Source organism: Zea mays, chromosome 2 (genome assembly GCF_902167145.1).
Source record: "Zea mays cultivar B73 chromosome 2, Zm-B73-REFERENCE-NAM-5.0, whole genome shotgun sequence".
NCBI classification, from domain to species: domain Eukaryota; kingdom Viridiplantae; phylum Streptophyta; class Magnoliopsida; order Poales; family Poaceae; genus Zea; species Zea mays.
The window spans coordinates 51462837-51481356 of record NC_050097.1 but is presented as its reverse complement, the minus strand read 5'-3'; the positions used below and the strand labels follow the sequence as shown (position 1 = coordinate 51481356).

General features: G+C 44.9%; 1 protein-coding gene across 1 annotated transcript in view; it reads right to left on the bottom strand.

Moving 5' to 3' along the window:
• Nucleotides 1-7366: 7366 nt before the first annotated feature.
• LOC103646439 (kinesin-like protein KIN-7E, chloroplastic) overlaps nucleotides 7367-18520 on the bottom strand; it is a 33250-nt gene continuing 22096 nt past the window's right edge. The window contains exons 16-25 of the mRNA XM_008671172.3: nucleotides 11467-11637; nucleotides 11119-11355; nucleotides 10592-10732; nucleotides 10382-10507; nucleotides 10080-10130; nucleotides 9950-9997; nucleotides 9640-9873; nucleotides 8871-9554; nucleotides 8568-8657; nucleotides 7367-7846 (exon numbers count right to left, since the gene is read on the bottom strand). Of these exons, the coding sequence (XP_008669394.1) occupies nucleotides 7826-7846; nucleotides 8568-8657; nucleotides 8871-9554; nucleotides 9640-9873; nucleotides 9950-9997; nucleotides 10080-10130; nucleotides 10382-10507; nucleotides 10592-10732; nucleotides 11119-11355; nucleotides 11467-11637 (1803 nt within the window). The 3' untranslated portion in view covers nucleotides 7367-7825. The remainder of the gene's footprint in view (nucleotides 7847-8567; nucleotides 8658-8870; nucleotides 9555-9639; nucleotides 9874-9949; nucleotides 9998-10079; nucleotides 10131-10381; nucleotides 10508-10591; nucleotides 10733-11118; nucleotides 11356-11466; nucleotides 11638-18520) is intronic.

Here is an 18520-nt window from a genome sequence, read left to right as displayed (position 1 = left end):
TCAAATAACTTTTGCACATCTGTCAAAATTGCAAACTAGTTACATTCCTACACTTTATATTTGCTTTGGTTTGTGTTGGCATCAATCACCAAAAAGGGGGAGATTGAAAGGGAAATGGACTTAAATATTTCCTATAATCGATTTTGGTGTTTGACAACCATCACAAACCTTATGGACTAACTAGTTTGCCTAGTTGATCATTTCTTAGGTGCATAAGTTCATCTACAACTATTCTAAGTCGATTGTCCAGAATACCGTAGATTATTCCGGACAGGATAAGCTTTTTGGAAAAACACCTATGTGTGGACCGTCCAGGTCCCTTACGGCAGACAGTTCGCGACACCAGGGTGAGCCTCGGACAGGAACACTACAAAAACACAAGTTAACACTACGGACCGTCCGATGGAGAAGCGAGCACCATCCGAGACCAAGCGCAGACCGTCCGGCCTCATGCGCGGACCGTCCGGTCGTTGAAAACCAGAAAACCTGAAGGTGACGGGTTCGGTAAAATGCATTTTTAGCGTCCTCGCGGACTGTCCGGGGTGCACGGCCGGACCGTCCGCGACTGCTTTATCTGACATCTGACAACGCATTAAATGCACTATAGTCGTTGATATATCTGTTACTGCTGACCGTTGCGATTTCAACCGTTGATGTGCAGGGGCAGACCGTCCGGACCAGGAGCACGGACCGTCCGCGGTCGGCAGAAAAGGATCAACGACTAGGAAGTGGTTGGAGGCTATAAATACAACCCCAACCACCTCCATTCATAATGATCCAAGCACTCCACTCGTACACATTCAATACAAGAGCTAGCAATCCATTCCAAGACACATTCAAAGCTTCCAATCTCTCCAACTTTCCAAATTGAGACAAGTGATCATTAGTTATTAGTGACTTGAGAGAGTGTGATCTGTGTTTCATTTGTTGCTCTTGTTGCTTGGTTTTCATAATCGTGCTTTCTTCTTCACCTTCTAAACCTTCCAAGTGTGTCGTAAAGCAAGTAAGAGACACCTAATTGTGTGGTGATCCTTGCGGTATCTTAGTGACCCAAGTGATTAAGGAGAAGCACTCGACCGGTCTATGTGACCGATTGAGAGAGGGAAAGGGTTGGAATAGACCCGACCTTTGTGGCCTCCTCAACGGGAACTAGGTTCTTTGGAACCGAACCTCGGTAAACAAATCACCGTGTTCATTTGTGTTGATCTCCACTTGATTTTTTTCCCTTTCTTTCCTCTCTCTAAAAGTTCCCTTGCTCATATTGATTTGAATTTGCTCCCAAGGTCATCCGCATTAATTGAGCAACTCATTGCAAGGAGAACTATCTTCCGCACTCCGAATTCATTTCTAAAACTAACCCAGGGCATAGTGTGTGTTCAAAGTTTGTAAATTTCAGGTTCCGCCTATTCACCCCCCTCTAGGCGACTTTCATCTTCGGCTTCGGTCTTTGTTTCATTTTTTCCTCTGATTTCCTTGGTCAACATGTATGTGCCATGAAAGTCAGTGAAGGACGCGACTTCAACGACAAGGGGGCCTTACGATTCCTTCAGCCCTCGCGCCTCTGTTGTTGGGGGGAACTGTTGTTGTTTCGGAAACCAGGGGCAGTAAGATTTATGTTCGTAGGGGAAGTTAGTACGGACTCACTCCGAATGGTGAGTCACTTGGACTCGAACGTACTTTTTGAGACGGTGGGTTTATACTGGTTCTGGCTTGTGCCCTAGTCTAGTGTAGTGTTGATCGTAGTATTGCTCTGGATAGTGGGGGCTACCCTTTTATAGTTCAAGAGCCGGACTTTACAATGAGGACGTGTATTCTACTTGGAGGGAGCTCGGTCAATGGCCCTTTGCTGGCGTAGTTCCTCTAGCGCCATTCGTAGGATCATGCGTAGTCGTACTCCCATTATGGCATATTGTCCCATCCGCTTGTCATATGGGTCCCTGTAGCTGGTCTCCCGCTGATGTCCTTGTGGTAGTGCGGGGGGGTTCGTAGGTCAGTCGTATGGAGCAGTCGTGCATTGTGCAATCTTGCTCGCCATCACAATCACGCGTCACTCATTGGTGTGCATAGGCGTACTGCCTGTTATTCGGGCCACTATAGAAACTCCGAGGCTGAGGTCCTTTATGAAAAAGGTCGTTCGGCCCCCAAGGTAGTGCGAGCGTGTCTGAGGATGTATTTGGGGAGGCGCAGTCATGTTGATAGCGATCACTCGGCGTGCCCTTGCCTAACGTTTGCGTGGCAGTCCTTGGTATGGGGTGCCATGTCTTGTCCTAGTTGGTGTGGACTTCGCGACACTTGACTTGGGCTTCTGCCTTGCTGACTTTCTTGGCAGGGACCTAGGTGGTTATCTTTTCTCACGAACTTGCTTGGCAGGGCCTGGTCGACCACTCCGCCTTGCGGACTTGCTCGATAGGGACCTAGTCAGCCACTCTGCCTCGTGGACTTGCTTGGCAGGGACTTGGTCAGTCGCTCCACCTCGCGGACTTGCTCTGTAGGGACCTGGTCGATCGCTCTACCTCATGGACTTGCTCGACATGAACCTGGTCGGTCACTTCGCCTCGTGGACTTGCTCGGTAGGGACCTGGTGGGTTTAGGGTTTAGGGTTTAGAGAGAGTAGAGGAGTGTTGCTACAAATTAGAGCAAGGTATTAGTGTACCGTTACACTTCTAGAGAGCTGACGACGTCTGTGACAGCCTTGGCTTTATACAACTCAACATCGACATAATGGAAGCCTCGATCTGCCACCTGGTGACAGATCTGGGCAAATAGAGGAAGGATTTGAAATGGGCTCCAAGCCGTTGGCTAACTCCAACATGGACTAGGCAAGCATTTAAGGCTTGGCCAAACCACGGGATAAATCCTTGTGTCTTGTGTGCTCTTGCTATGTTGTTCTCTGGCTCCTTACTTTGATTGATTTATCCTTTACACTTTTATACTTATCTTTGGTATAAGTTATTTTTGAAGTGTAGGCTATCTTGAGGTAGGAACTCTGATTCCACTGCTACCTACTCGAAGTGATCTTCATTTCGCTATGATCCAGTCTTCGAAGTAAGATTTCTAAGTTTTTGGGTTAATTTTTTATTCACCTTTTCACCCCCTCTAGACGATATCAAGATCCTATTCCCGGGCAAAGGGAACATTCATAGGCTGAGACACAAAGGCCCATAACAGGGGCCAATACATCTATGGGCCCTAGTGACATTACCCCCTGTCGTGCGCACGATAGGTGCACACCTGTAGCTGCCTGATGTGGAGACACGACGTCACTATTTCCCTATGTCATCCACAATAAGGCATGTGGCCACTAAACACTGCCTTGGCTGACTCCACGGCACGCTAGAGGAGTGACAAGGAGACTTTGTCAATGGGACGATGTGTGACTGCGTATGACCCTTAACTTCCACTGATTGCCCCGTGGGACCAGCCAAACTCTGCCACGGGGAACCTCAACATCAGAGTATCTATAGTGACGTGCATACAGGGTAGGATGGAGCGATCTGCTGTACCGAACGTACACCTATGCATGTGTCAGATGACGATGTCAGGAGGACTACATCAGAAGGACTCCCGTAGATGACAGACTGGCCCCCGCCTCAGGTAACAAGTCCCCTAAACCCTATGGGGGTAAGGAGGAGCTCGTTGTAACTAGTTACCCTGATGCTAGCTTCCAAATTGATCAGAATGAGTTAAAATCACAATCAAGTTTTGTGTTCACAATAAATGGTGGTGTTGTTAGTTAGGAAAGTTCCAAGCAGGAGACTGTGACTGATTTTACAACAGAAACTGAGTACACTGCAGCTTCTGAATCTACGAAAGGAAGTGTTTGGATAAGAAAGTTCCTCATCGAGCTTGGTGTGTTTCCTAATGCGTCTAGCCCATTGAACCTCTACTGTGACAACAATGGGGCTATTACGCAAGCTAAGCAGCCAAGTAACCACCAGAAAAGTAAACACGTACTATGGAAGTTTCACCTCATACAAGAGTTTGTTAGGTGGGGTGAGATCAGGATATGCAAAATACATACGGATTTAAATGTTGCTGACCCTTGGATGAAACCTCTTCCACAACCTAAGCATGAGGCACACATGAGATCTATGGGTATTATATATCTTCTAGATTAACTCTATTGCAAGTGGGAGACTGAAAGAAGTATGCCCTAGAGATAATCATAGAGATGAGCATATTTCTTTGTATCCATGATATATTGCTTAATTGAATATCCGTGAAAGACACCTTGTATTGATTAGCAATTATGTGAATTGTTTGTGAGATTTTTTAACTTGTATGGTTATTCTAAAAGATGTCCTTGGTCAGATTCAATGGCTAGCACATGTAATAGTTGATGACTATGTTTCACAAGTCATGGACATGGAGATGTAAAACTAATATTATGGGTGCATGTATGACATAAGGCTGGACCAACCCAACACGAGTTTTGTAATATAGTTCTATTTTTACACATGTACGTTGTGTCCTTAAACATGAGATTATCACATGTTCTCATGACATGAATTGACCTACTTAGGTACTATCAAACGCTACTCATTAATTGTGTAGTTATAAACATAGTTTGGGTTGTCAAGAAGCATACTATGAGGCACGGTCAGTCAAAATAGAATTTATCCATCTCTACTTGAGGGAGATATCTTTGGGCTCCTTGAGTGATTGGATCAAGAAATGCATGGTCGTGCTAGGGTTAAGTGTTAACATGTGAAAGGATTGCAAATCAAATTATCGAAAAAGAGAGGTCAGCTTAGAGATAAACCAAATATCGTGAGACAAAGTGAAAGGGAAATGTGCCCTTGGGCCATTTCTAAGTATTTTGGTGATTGAGTGCCAACTCAAGTGCTTAAATGTGAATTTATGCAATGGATGAATAAAGTGCAAATCAAGAGCAAAGGTACGTTTCTAAGTCTTAGTACATTGGTTTTGTGTACTAATATATTTGTCTAAGTATTGGAAACAGGAAGAAAAAGAAAGAGGTGGCTGTGTACAGCCAAGGGGCTGTTTCGGTCTGGGGCACCGGACTGTCCGGTGGTGCACCGGACAGTGTCCGGTGCGCCAGGCCGAAGTGGCCGCTCTCGGGAATTCACCGACGGCGTACGGCTAAAATTCACCGGACTGTCCGGTGTGCACCGGACTGTCCGGTGAGCCAACGGTCGGCCGCGCGATCTGCGCGGGACACGTGGCCAAGCCAACGGTCGGAAAGGGGCACCGGACTGTCCGGTGTGCACCGGACATGTCCGGTGCGCCAACGGCTCCCGCATCTGCAACGGTCGGCTTCGCCATTTAAGGAAAGGAATCGGGCACCGGACACTGTCCAGTGCGCCCGACGACAGAAGGCAAAGATGGCCTTCCAGATTTGTTCTCAACGGCTCCTAGCTGCCTTGGGGCTATAAAAGGGACCCCTAGGCGCATGGAGGAGTACACCAAGCAACTCTTGAGCATTCTTGATCATCCACACTAAGTCTTTGCGCATCCGTTTGTTATTCTAAGTGATTCGAGCTCCGTTCTTGTGAGAAACTGTGAGATAGTCTTTGAGCTCGAATCTTGGCCGTGTGTGTGCGCGTTTCGCTGTGGATTTGTGTGTGTTGCTTCCCTCCCTTACTCCGTGCTTTCTCGTGAATCTTAAGTGTAAGGGCGAGAGACTCCAATTTGTGGAGATTCCTCGCGAGTGGGATAAAGATAAGCAAGGCAAAATACCGTGGTATTCAAGTGGGTCTTTGGACCGCTTGAGAGGGGTTGATTGCAACCCTCGTCCGTTGGGACGCCACAACGTGGAGTAGGCAAGTTTTGTACTTGGCCGAACCACGGGATAAATCACCGTGTCTCCTCTGTGTTGAATTCTCTGTGATTGTCGTATTGTGCAAGATCTCCTCTTTAGCCACTTGGCAATTGTTGTGCTAACCCCTAACAAGTTTTTGTGGCTATAAGTTAAGTTTTTACAGGATCACCTATTCACCCCCCCCCCCTCTAGGTGCTTTCACAAAGGGAAAAAGATGCACATAATGTTGTGATGGTTCGTCTGATATGATCTTTGCATATGCATGGGAGTTGACATGTCTGGCTAGAGGTCGCTGTCAATTATTGAGCTAAGTAAGAGTACCTGGGCCATGTCTATGTATACATGAACATATAGGGTCACACACTTAAGGGGAAAGAAGTCTAATTTGGATATGATGTAGATTACACTAAGTTTAGGGTTGCTGATGGGCCTATGAGTCAGAAGCCCGTCGAGATGACTATATAATGAGGGATAGGGAGCAGTTAGGGTAATCTAATTTGCCCACTAGAACACCAGCAACCACGATCCTCATGCCCTCTCCACGCTGTCGTCGCGGACCTAGCATGGTGCTTCCTTCATGCACGTGGTGATACTTTAGAGATGCTATATCTGGAGCACTAGGACGAACCGGGCGAGGTGCTTATTCTCTTTAAAAAAAATTATAGATATAAGGGATGAGATAAGATGTATGTTGTCTGTCGTAGCTTTTTAATCTCATAGAACACAAATTTTTTTAGGTATAATAGATTGGACAGAATATCTGACGGAGATGCACTTATTTGGGCCGGTGTGTATTTCTCGCTTTCTGACAAGGATCAAAGGTAGTCACGACAGCCATGATTAACCGCTGGACTGAGACTCAACCGGGATTCCCAACCGGCAGCCCGTGTCGAAAATTGTAGAGCCCCTTTTCAGCTTGTCCGTTCTTGGCGAATCTGGGGCAGAATTATAGTCCGCTCAGCCTTTCGTTCACCTTTTTCTTTGAATGGATTGCTCGTGGAGTTTCGACTTGCCTGCATTACCACGTTGTACCTACATTTACATTCAATCACTTAAACTCCAACCAACCTGGTTTCATCCGACCCGTCGTAACGGTGTACCAAGCGCCTCCAGGTTCCAGCAATGGCCGGGACCATAGACGCTCCAAGTCAAGGCACAACTGCACCAGTTTGTACATGTCATGCACATGATCCTGTGAGTACTCCCATGTAAGGAGATACTGGCGTATAGCACGGAACACTGCGCAGAAGATGTCCGGGTCCGGGGTCACGCTAAACCAAGGCGTCGTCCTCCAGCCGCAGGATTGGGCAGCGATAAAGCTTGTCGTCGGCGAGGACGACCTGCCCTGTACCCTGGTCAGGATCCACAGTTACGGGTAGCTTGTAATGGCGAAGATTCGGAACACGGAAACGCCATGCGCCGCGCAGTCGAGTGGGACATCGTAGTGACACCCCACATGATAATCCGTAGCTTAATAATCGCAGATCCGTGTGGCAACACCAACACATCGCTGCCGTGCCGTGCTCTTGGCTGATTGGGTGGAGTCAACCATCGTCGGGCACGGCACCAGGTGCACGGCAGTCATGCATCACATCAACAGCAAGTTTGCCAAAGCTACATCAGCGTCCGTTCGGGTTTACTACAGTTTTTGAAGGGCAGAGCACGGTCCAGGTATAACAGAAACACCACCTTCGGGTTTTACCGGCTCATATATTACCAGTATAAATACAATCCGGGTACTCCTACAATACCACTGCTACTATCTTTAATAAAAAGCTGTACAGGAGGGGAGTATCTGCATGCTAACTACTCAGTGACCATTAGCGCCTGCTATCTAACCGCATTTTGCTTCGTTTTCTGTCGGTTAAACGCAGGAATCAGTGTCCAAAGGCGGACTAATCAAGGTTGTCCCGGTTGCAGTAGCAGCAACTATGTGAAATTGTGAGTGGAACTTCAGAGAGATGGGCATGAAGTTGAAGGGACATCTGAGAAATAAGCTCTGGCCTGCATGAAAGCGGCTACTCGTCTCAGGAAAGGTTTTTGCTATAGCGCCTGACTTGCCATCTGCAGAGCACGACATAGGTGTGTTAAGCAAGGGAAACACATACTAGCGCGTGTGGAGTGAAAGCATGTTCATTATGTTAAAAGGGAAAGTATTCGCAAACAACAAATTCCACGTGCTTATGGACTGCCCTCTCCCTTCCAAATTACAAGTCATTCCAACTTTATTGGATAAATGAATAGTCAAAACATCTCAAGTTTAACCAAATTTATATAGTAAGTATCATTAGATTATTCACTAATCATATTTTTATGGTGATGCCATAAGTCTTTTAAGTTCTCAATCTAATCATATTTTTACGGTGATGTCATGAGTCTTTTTAATTCTCTATAATTTTAGTTAAACGTAAGATGATTTAACTCTCAAAAAAAGTAACTTATAATTTGAAATGGAGGGAGTAAGACAAATTCCTATAGATTTCGTTTAGCTTGTAGTGCATATGCGCCTATAATTTGTTCTTTTCATATGATTTTTTTTGTGGATGGTGTTTGAACCTCAAATTATTATGTAATAATGCACACTATTAGATGCACTATGAATGTGCTTTGTTTTATTTAAAAAAAAACTCCGAAGTATGTTTTGCAGGGGTTTCATTCCACTGAATATTTTCCCGTTCAAAAGATACCAGCTTTCCTCAAACCAATGGGAGCATGACGTGTCCATATGTACAGTACGTGTGCGCAAGGGCCGTGGCCTTTGGCGCTCCCAGGTGGAATGGCATACCTTTTCTTGGCAGATCCTTGACAGTGCTTCTACATGGAAGTTTTGTAGTTCTTCAAGAACTTTAACATCTAGGCCCCTGAGGTCCTCACCCTAAAAAGAAAAAATTTTGCATCAGAAGCATAGAAACACAAGCTAAATAGCGGAATGTCAACTCATTCTGGGCCAAAGTGAAAATTAGCCCATAAAGTTAATTTTCACAACTAAATATGGTAGACCCTACCGCATAAGACTCCTCATTATCTCTTCCCTTCTTTTTACTTAAGCTGAAAAAAGTTAGTGCAATGATACACAGATTATAATCACCTTTAGTTTGGACACGATGCTTTCCAATTCCTTGCAGCGCATTCTTTCAAAATTGTATGCAGCTCTTGCTTCTTCAAAAGTACTGAGGCCATCCCAGCACCCATTATCCGATGCTTGCATTTCACTTACCAGTCTACCACTATCAGTCTTGGATGAGTGAAAGCCGTTTTGCTTTGCTTTAAATTCAAATACATCCTGTTGAGAGTTTTCTTTCTTTATCTTCGAAAGAAGGGCCCCCATGCTTGCCAGTTCATTTTTCAACTCATGCTCACGGCATTTTGCATCATCAATAATCTTTAGAAGCTCACTCTCTCTTCGGTCCTTTTGAGATAGTGTGTCCTCTAATACGGCCTCCCTTTGACAACTAGCAACCAACTCTTTCTGCAACTCCTCAACTAAAATTCCGCTCTCATGATCACGACGCTTTGGGTCAGGGTGGATGTTACTTCTTGACATCGATGCATTTAGCTCTCTTGCCGCAGCTAAGTCTGCATTCAGCTTTGCGTTTTCATAAGAAAGCCTAGTGACTTCTTCTGCCAAATTCTTAAGTTCAATTGCAGCAGCAGAAGCCAATTCTTTAGCATAGGATGATTCCTCCGCCAACTTTTGACTATGAATTTCCAGTCCATCCTTCTCTTCCACCAACCTCAGATTTTCTTGTTTCAAACTTTCAATTTCTGAAGCCTGGAGCACCGGTTTTGAGTTTCAATTGCATGTAAAAAAAGATGAACTAAATAGGAAAGTGACGATTAGGGGCATATGATCTTACCTGTTTGAGCACTTGAGATATAAATCCTGACTCATTTAAGTCCGTTGTTCTAGAGGACATATTTGCACGGTTTGAGATTTCATTTGTTTGATCCCTAGTATCAGTGCTTGCTGTTGATGGTTCACTAGACTGCACGCTAGCAAAACTATCCTCGCTTTTTGCAGCCTTCGATAAATTACTGATTTCTTGCCTCAAGTGTGCAACTGTTTCTTGGAGTTCTGCATTTTCTGTTACCTATTTGAACAAAAAAAAATGGAAATCAAATTGATCTGTTGAGCATCAAAAGGTTCATGCCCCACCGTTTGCTCACCTTTGCTTGTAGCTGGTCTTGAAGAATCCTATTATCCGCAGACATAATCTAGACAGGTCACAGTCAGAAAGAAAACAGTAAATAGTATGGCATGAAAAAAATAGTATCTGACGGATGACTATGGACCAACCTCCAGTTCAAATGTCTTCTCACTCAGCTGCGTGCTCAACTTTGAAAAGGTCTGTGAGAATATCAGATTACATGAAAATTCCAAATCATTTAATTGTAAAAAATGGCCATCCAAAGACAATGTCTAGCATGTGACACTGGCTGACACATTAGCAAGTAAAACACTAGAAAAGGTATATGGTAGTATAATAAATCAGTGAAGAATATAACTGCAATATGCCCAATGCCAATTGGTAGAAAATTACAAGTTGGCCAAGCTAATATAAAGTTACACTCCAGCTCATAACTTCATAGTCATATTACCTGGGATAACTCTGTCTTAATTGCTGGGCCTTCTGTAGTTTCCAGTGATTGTACCATCCGCTGCTCTAGCATATGTATATGTGATTTCTTTTCTGCGATTTCATCTTTCAACCTCACAATTTGCTCCTGCAGAAGAAATAAAAGGAAGAAAAATATTTATAAAAAACATGAAATTTGTGTAGTTGGTTACAGGACAATCAGAAAATTTGCCTGAATTTGCAAATTATCAGGGTTGTTGGCTGCTTGCTCTGTCAATCTTTTGAGTGAGCTTGTACAAAGTGCAACATCCCCAGCCAGCATTTTGACCTGCTCTTGTAGAAGATCTATTTGATCCACGATGGTTGTTCCACTCTGCAAATGCAACAAGGTTGTCAGTATCAATGCATGTAGCAAATAACCACCAAAATAATACACAGGTAGAACAAGATGAGACCAACAAACTACGAAACTAATATGACTGGATGTTCTTAGCAAGGGAGGGCATGGCCATACTGTTCTTGACCAGAGGAGGCAGCCAGGGAAAGAAAAACAAGGAGTCGGGAATACCATCCAAATTTCAGAGCAAAAAACATGAATTCAAAGTCCATCATAGCTTCGGGCTAGAATCTAGATCTGTGCCCCCCACCCTCCCACCCTAGTTCGTCATGTTAAGTTGTTTGTTGGGATAGAAGCAATGCTTGCACAGGGAGAAAATGGAAAAGAGAGAAAGAGGTACAGTCAATAGAAATCCAACTCACCGGCAGAGGGTGCCGTACTCTGGGCGCAGCACTAAATAAATCACCGGCTTGAGTCCTTTCAAGAAAAGAATCAGCAAGTGATGGGTCATCTCCTTTCCTAGTCATAGATTTCCTTCGACCATCCTTCAGGTCAAGCAGCAAGTGTTTTTGTTGTGATGATTTAGAGCACGAAGGTGAGACGCTAGCAGTGCTATCACCGTCTACACTGGATGATAGCCCTGATAACTGGTCGGACTTCTGCATAAGTTAACATATATTGACAAATGTGCTTTAATCAGATATTCCTCATGTATGACTATTAACTACTGTCATCATGGTATCCACAATTTGTTGTACAATAAAAAATACCTTTAGTTTAAACCAGCCAAGCATTCCACGTTTGTGGTTCCTTCTGCCAAACCTGGCTGACTCCTCTGGATTGTTCAGATCAAGTTTCCCTTCAAGCGAAAGTTCTGAATCAAGACTAACATCATCGTCATCTACAAAGTATTCCCGCTTTCGATCAGGCAAATACACAAGCTGCAATTGGAAACAGAATGTGAACAATAGGTACACTGCAACACAAAAAATAAATATTACAAAAGAATTAGTGAATTACTACTTCATTACGTTTTAAAATCAAAACAACCATGTTTTTTTCTCGAACACGCAAGACAAATGTGTTATTTCATTTAGAGAAGAAAGATAGTACAACACAGGGGTATCAAACAACCCCCATCCCACCAAAAAAGGACAACACTACACACAACCCGACTAGGGTTTGGAGAGTACTCAAGGTCCTGCCCCTACACAGCTCTTGAAGCCCTACAGCTCTGTTAAGGCCCATTAAGGCCCATATATTATTGTCTGCCTATATATATGCTACAGTACCCACGTGGGTAATCATCTCGCCTAATCAAGGTTAGTCACATGGTATCAGAGGAGGTTAGGGTTAGGGTTTAGTCTAAATCCGGCCCTGATCCACTTTTTTGGGCGCCGTCGCGCCGTCGCTGTGCTGCCAATCGCGGCCAGCATCCTGTCCGCCATCGCTGTCCCCGTCCTCGATCCGCCGCCAGGCGATCCGGCCAGCTTCCTGTTCGCCGCCAGGGGCGCGCGGCCTTCCCTGTTCGCCGCCAGGGCGGATCTCCACCATCTCAGCACCGTCCGCCGCCTGGATCCGCCGCCTGGCTGTCCGCCGTCAGGATCCGCCGCCGCCAGGGCGGATCTTCCCCATCTCAGCGCCGTCCGCCGCCTGGATCTGCCGCCTGGATCCGCCGCCTGGCTGTCCGCCGTCAGGATCCGCCGCCAGGGCTGTCCGCGCCAGGGGTGTCCGCCGCCGCCAGGGCTGTCCGCGCCAGGGGTGTCCGTCGTCCGCGCTATTCCAAGGGGCAGGGCTCCCTCTGCTGCCAGGGGCAGTGCGCCAGGGGCAGATTTCTATCTCTGCCTGCGTCGTTCTACTGCCTGTGACAAGTTCCGCGGATCCCCGTCTGCTGTCGTTGCACGCAGGGCTGCAGATCCGCTGCTCCCACCGGAAATCTGCACCGACCGCGGATCTGCGACGTCGCTGCTCCCAGGTCTTTGGTCTCAGGTTTCCTATTCTCCTTGATTTTGATTCAATTCAATATGACGACAAATGCTATTGTGGTCAATATCACTCTTGATGGTCAAAATTATCCGGAGTGGGCTTTCTGTGTTGAGACTGCACTTCGGGGACATGGATTACTCTTTCATTTGACTGATGCGGCACCCGTTCTTGCTGATGATCGTCGCAATGCTGCTGATATCAAAACATGGCAGCTTAATGATGGTAAAGTGATGGCTGCTATGGTGAACAGCGTCAAACCGTCTATGATTATGAGTTTATCTAAATTCAAAACTGCTAAAGCCATCTGGTCTCATTTGAAAGAGCGTTTTGTTCAGGACAGTGGTGCTTTATTACATACCCTCATGCAGCAGACACATGTTATTGAGCAAAATGATATGAGTATTGATGAGTACTACTCAGCCTTTGATCGTCTGATGAGTGCTTTGACATCAATGGTGCCTGCTTGTACTACTGATCCATGTCCGGCTCATAAGTTTATTGAGAAGTTCTTCACTTACAGATTTGTTATGGGTGTTCGGGCTGAGTTTGATTCCCTTCGTGCTCGTTTACTTCAGGGCTCTGACACTCTCACTATGGCTAAGGCGTTGTCTGATTTACTTGCTGAAGAGACTCGTCTTAATTCTCTGTCCTCTACTGGTGGTAATCCTCACAGTGTGTTGGTTGCTGCCCAGAAACCTAAGAATATTTTTAAGCCTTGTGATCATTGTGGCAAGACCAATCATCGATCTGAGCTTTGTTTTGTCAAGTTTCCTGAGAAGTTGACTGATTTCCGTGCACGACGTGCTGCTCGTGGTCGTGGTCCAGGACCATCTACTAGAGGCTCAGTTGCTGTTGCTGCCACTTCGTCCGCTTGTACTTCAGAGTCGGCCTGGGTACTTGATTCAGGAGCCTCCTTTCATGTCACATCTGATCAATCAAAGTTGGCTTCTACTACACCGGTCACAGATGGTGCTTCAGTGCAGACAGCTGATGGTACTGTATGCCACATTACTCATAAGGGCTCTCTTTCTGATCCACACTTTACAGTACCTAATATTTTCTTTGTTCCTGAGCTATCTATGGACCTTCTTTCAGTAGGTCAAATTACGGATCATAATTGCTTTGTCGGGTTTGATGACTCATCTTGTTTTGTACAGGACCTTCGCACAGGGGAAGTGATTGGGACTGGCCGTCGCCGTAAAGCCGCTCCTCGCCTCTACATCTTGGACTCTTTGCGGCTTCCTTCCTTGGCTACATCTCCAGCGCATGTGCTTCCAGCTACCCTTGCTTCTGTTGCGTCTTTTGCCCAGTGGCATCATCGTCTAGGTCATTTGTGTGGATCTAGATTGTCTACTCTAATAAAGTCAGGTTGCTTAGGTCATACTTCGGTTGAGTCTGATTTTCATTGTAAGGGTTGTCATCTTGGAAAACAAATACAACTTCCATATTTTACTAGTGATTCTCATTCTGTTGAACCCTTTGATTTGGTTCACTCCGATATTTGGGGTCCTGCACCTTTTGTGTCAAAAGGTGGATATAAATACTATGTCATTTTCATTGATGATCATTCTCGCTACACTTGGATTTATTTCATGAAACGCCGCTCTGAGCTGATTTCTATTTATAAAACCTTTGCTCGCATGATTCACACTCAATTTTCCACTCATATTAAAACCTTTCGTTCTGATTCTGGTGGTGAATATTTATCTGATAATTTTCGCCAGTTTTTGACTTCAGAGGGTACTCTTGCTCAGCTTTCTTGCCCTGGTGCTCATGCACAGAACGGTGTGGCTGAACGCAAACACCGTCACATTATAGAAACTGCTCGCACTTTGTTGATATCTTCTTTTGTCCCTTCACACTTTTGGGGTGAAGCAGTTTCTACTGCGGTTTACCTAATCAATAGACAACCGTCATCCAAACTCTCTGGCAAAACACCTGGTGAAGTTCTTTTCGGAACTCCTCCACGATATGACCACCTTCGAGTTTTTGGATGTACGTGTTATGTCCTATTATCACCTCGTGAACGTACTAAATTGACTGCTCAATCTGTTGAGTGTGTTTTTCTTGGATACAGCCCTGAACATAAAGGTTATCGGTGTTATGATGCATCTTCTCGTCGCATGCGTATTTCTCGAGATGTGAGCTTTAATGAAAACCGACCCTTCTTTTACAACTCTTCCACTCATTCTTCTTTTTATTCCACAGAGTCTACCTCCTTCATGAGCCTTCCTCCCATTTCTGAAACTTCATCAGTATCACCACCTACTGTTTCTACCCCAGATGTTCTTATTTCCATCACACCACCTTCCACTTCCACACCATCTCAGTCTTACGCTTCCAAACCACCTGTCACTCAGACTTACATTCGTCGTCCTCGCTCTACTCCCACGGCCAGTCCTGATGATGACCCTGTTACTGATACTTGTACTAACAATGATGACTCTCATGTTGTTTTTAATCAGGGGTATCATCTTCGTGACCGTGGCAATATTGCAGCTCCAGAACGTTATGGGTTTCCCCGTGCTGGTGCAGTCATTGCTGAACCATCATCTTATAAAGAGGCTTCTGGTATACCTGAGTGGCAGCTTGCTATGACTGATGAATTAAATGCTCTTCATCGCACATGTACATGGGATGTTGTTCCGTTACCTGCTGATGTTGTACCTATCACGTGCAAATGGGTCTTCAAGGTTAAAACCAAATCTGATGGGTCTATTGAGCGATATAAAGCTCGTCTTGTGGCTAGAGGTTTTCAACAGACTCAGGGTATTGACTATGATGAGACTTTTGCACCTGTGGCCCATCTGACTACTGTCCGAGCTTTACTTGCTGTTGCAGCCTCATCTTCTTGGACTATCTCTCAGATGGATGTCAAAAATGCTTTTCTTCATGGTGATCTACATGAGGTAGTCTATATGCATCCACCTCCTGGGATAGAGGTTCCATCAGGGCATGTATGTCGTCTCCGTCGAGCCTTGTATGGTCTCAAACAAGCCCCTCGTGCTTGGTTTGAAAGATTTGTTTCTGTCATCAAGGCTTGTGGTTTCTATTCTAGTGATCATGATCCTGCATTGTTCATTCATGTTTCTTCACGAGGACGCACGTTGCTATTACTATATGTTGATGACATGTTGATTACAGGAGATGACCCAGACCATATTGCTCATGTGAAGGCGTATCTGAGTAAGGAATTTCAAATGTCTGACTTCGGGCCCTCAGTTATTTCTTGGGTATTGAGGTTTTGCAGACTCAAAATGGTACTTATCTTTCTCAGGCCAAGTACATACAAGACCTTCTTGATCGTTCTGGTCTTACTGATACTCGCACTGTTGCCACGCCTATGGATCTTCACTTATCTCTTCGTCCGACTGATGGGACACCGTTAGAGGATCCATCTCGATATAGACATCTTGTTGGCAGCTTAGTTTATCTTACTGTCACTAGGCCAGATATTGCTCATGCGGTTCACATCTTGAGTCAGTTTGTCTCTGCTCCTACATCAGTTCATTATGGGCACTTACTTCGTGTGCTTAGATATTTAAGGGGGACAAAAACACAATGTTTATTTTATGACTCAAACTCCCCACTTCAGCTTCATGCTTACTCTGATGCTACCTGGGCCAGTGATCCTACAGATCGTCGTTCCACCACTGGTTACTGTATTCTTCTTGGATCATCCCCTGTTTCTTGGAAATCCAAGAAGCAAGCCGCAGTATCTAGATCTAGTACTGAAGCAGAACTTCGAGCCCTGGCTACTACTACTGCTGAGATTATCTGGATTCGTTGGCTCTTGGCTGATCTAGGCGTTTCTTGTGACTCGCCTACACTTCTTCACTGTGACAACACTGGAGCTATACAAATTTGTCATGATCCAGTGAAGCGTGAACTCACAAAACACATTGGTGTTGATGTCTCATTTACTAGATCTCATTGTCATCAGAAGACCATTGCTCTTCAATATGTGCCCTCAGAATTACAGCTTGCGGATTTCTTCACAAAAGCACAAACTAGGGCACAACATCAGTTTCATCTAATCAAACTCAATGCTTCAAATCCTCCACTTCCGCCTTGAGTTTGACAGGGGGTGTTAAGGCCCATTAAGGCCCATATATTATTGTCTGCCTATATATATGCTACAGTACCCACATGGGTAATCATCTCACCTAATCAAGGTTAGTCACAAGCTCAAGGTCCTGCTTGGCTCCGCTGCCTGCACCCGTCTCCCCTGCTTGCCTCCCCCACCTCGCCCCCTCCGCCAAGTACCAGCCAATGCCCGCCTCCCATAGTCCCCTACAGTGCTCTCATCCACCTCCCCTGCCCTGCTTAGTTGAATGTGTGTTATTGTGGTATAAGGGCATTGCAATGTCAATGGTAGGAGATGGAAAGACCTTCCTGATGTGGAAGGACGTCTGGAACAACTCTCTTCTTTCTGAAGAATTTCCGAGGCTGTTCTCCTTCTCTAGGAAACAGAACTGTTCTCTCAGCCAGTTTATTGAGAATAGTGAGGTTCACAGCAACTTCTTCACCCCAGTTTCTATTGAAGCCACAGAGGAATTTCAGAGGTTTTCGGACAAAATTCAGCTGATTGCTGGTGAAGATAAATGGACATACTGTTGAGGAACCGATATCTTCCGTTCCACTAAAGCCTATAGACAGAATTTCCAGAGCATCAATCCACCCTTGCCTTTCAAATGGGTGTGGAAAACCAAGACGTGCAAGAAGCTTAAGATTTTTCTCTGGTTAATCTTCAAGAACAGGCTTAATTCTAGGAACCTGCTCCGGAAAAAAAAATCACCTGGACAATAATGACTATTCTTGTGTCTTATGTGATTTAAGGTGCAAAGAGACTACTTATCACCTTTTTTCCAATACCCCTTCAGCCAGGTCTACTGGAACTTCCTCAGGATTCACTGGGACCATTCTCTCAGTTTCTTCAATACGGTCCAAATGGCTAAGGGAAACTTCGGGCACCCTTTCTTCATGGAGATTTTTTTCTGCTGCGGCCTGGGATATTTGGAAGCAAAGGAATAATTTCATTTTCGAGGACACCCCGCCCTCTTTCCACAACTGAAGCTTTGTTTCTTCCAGACCATGGAGCTGCAGATGCTTAGAATGCCTTCTTATCTAAAGAACTTAGTGAGCCTATGGCTATCCTCGTAGTTTCTTCGGATGTATTTGTAACACCTCTGGTGTACTGACACTAAAACTTGAGCATAACATCATGTGCATTGACATTTCATGTGGTTGTTACACTTAGAATGCATTCACTAGGTAAAATTTTGAAACAAGTTGTGATGATGTGACTTGAAGAGTGCTTAACTGCTTAACCTTAGGGTAGGGTACTTGACCCTGGAATTAGGGTCTATGGATGAAAGTGAAGCCAAAATGAGTAAAAATCTCAAAAGCCATGAGAAATGTTCACAAGATATCAAATTTGATGAACTTTAGTGGCACAAAAACCGTAGTGTGCCCAAACCCTAAAAACAAACACTAGAAAACCCTAATTGGAACCCTAGGGAGGTAAATGCAAAATCTATGTACTTTTGGACCAAAGTGCAAATATCAAAGTGATAAAACACCACAAACCAAGTAACTTTCACATTGGAGAATTTTCAAGAGTGATGAAATTTGGACTTATTTGCAAAAGAGTCACATGAGCAATTGAGCACTGTGACTAAGTCCGAAATTCAGTGTATTGAAGCCAACTTTGGAGCTCTAGATCTCTAAATTTATAAGGAATCTGCCCTAAGTCAATGCATCAAACTTATAGAGCTATGTTAGGAGTATAACTTTGCTTAAGTGATTAAGCATTGGTGCTGTACAAAAATAGGAGAT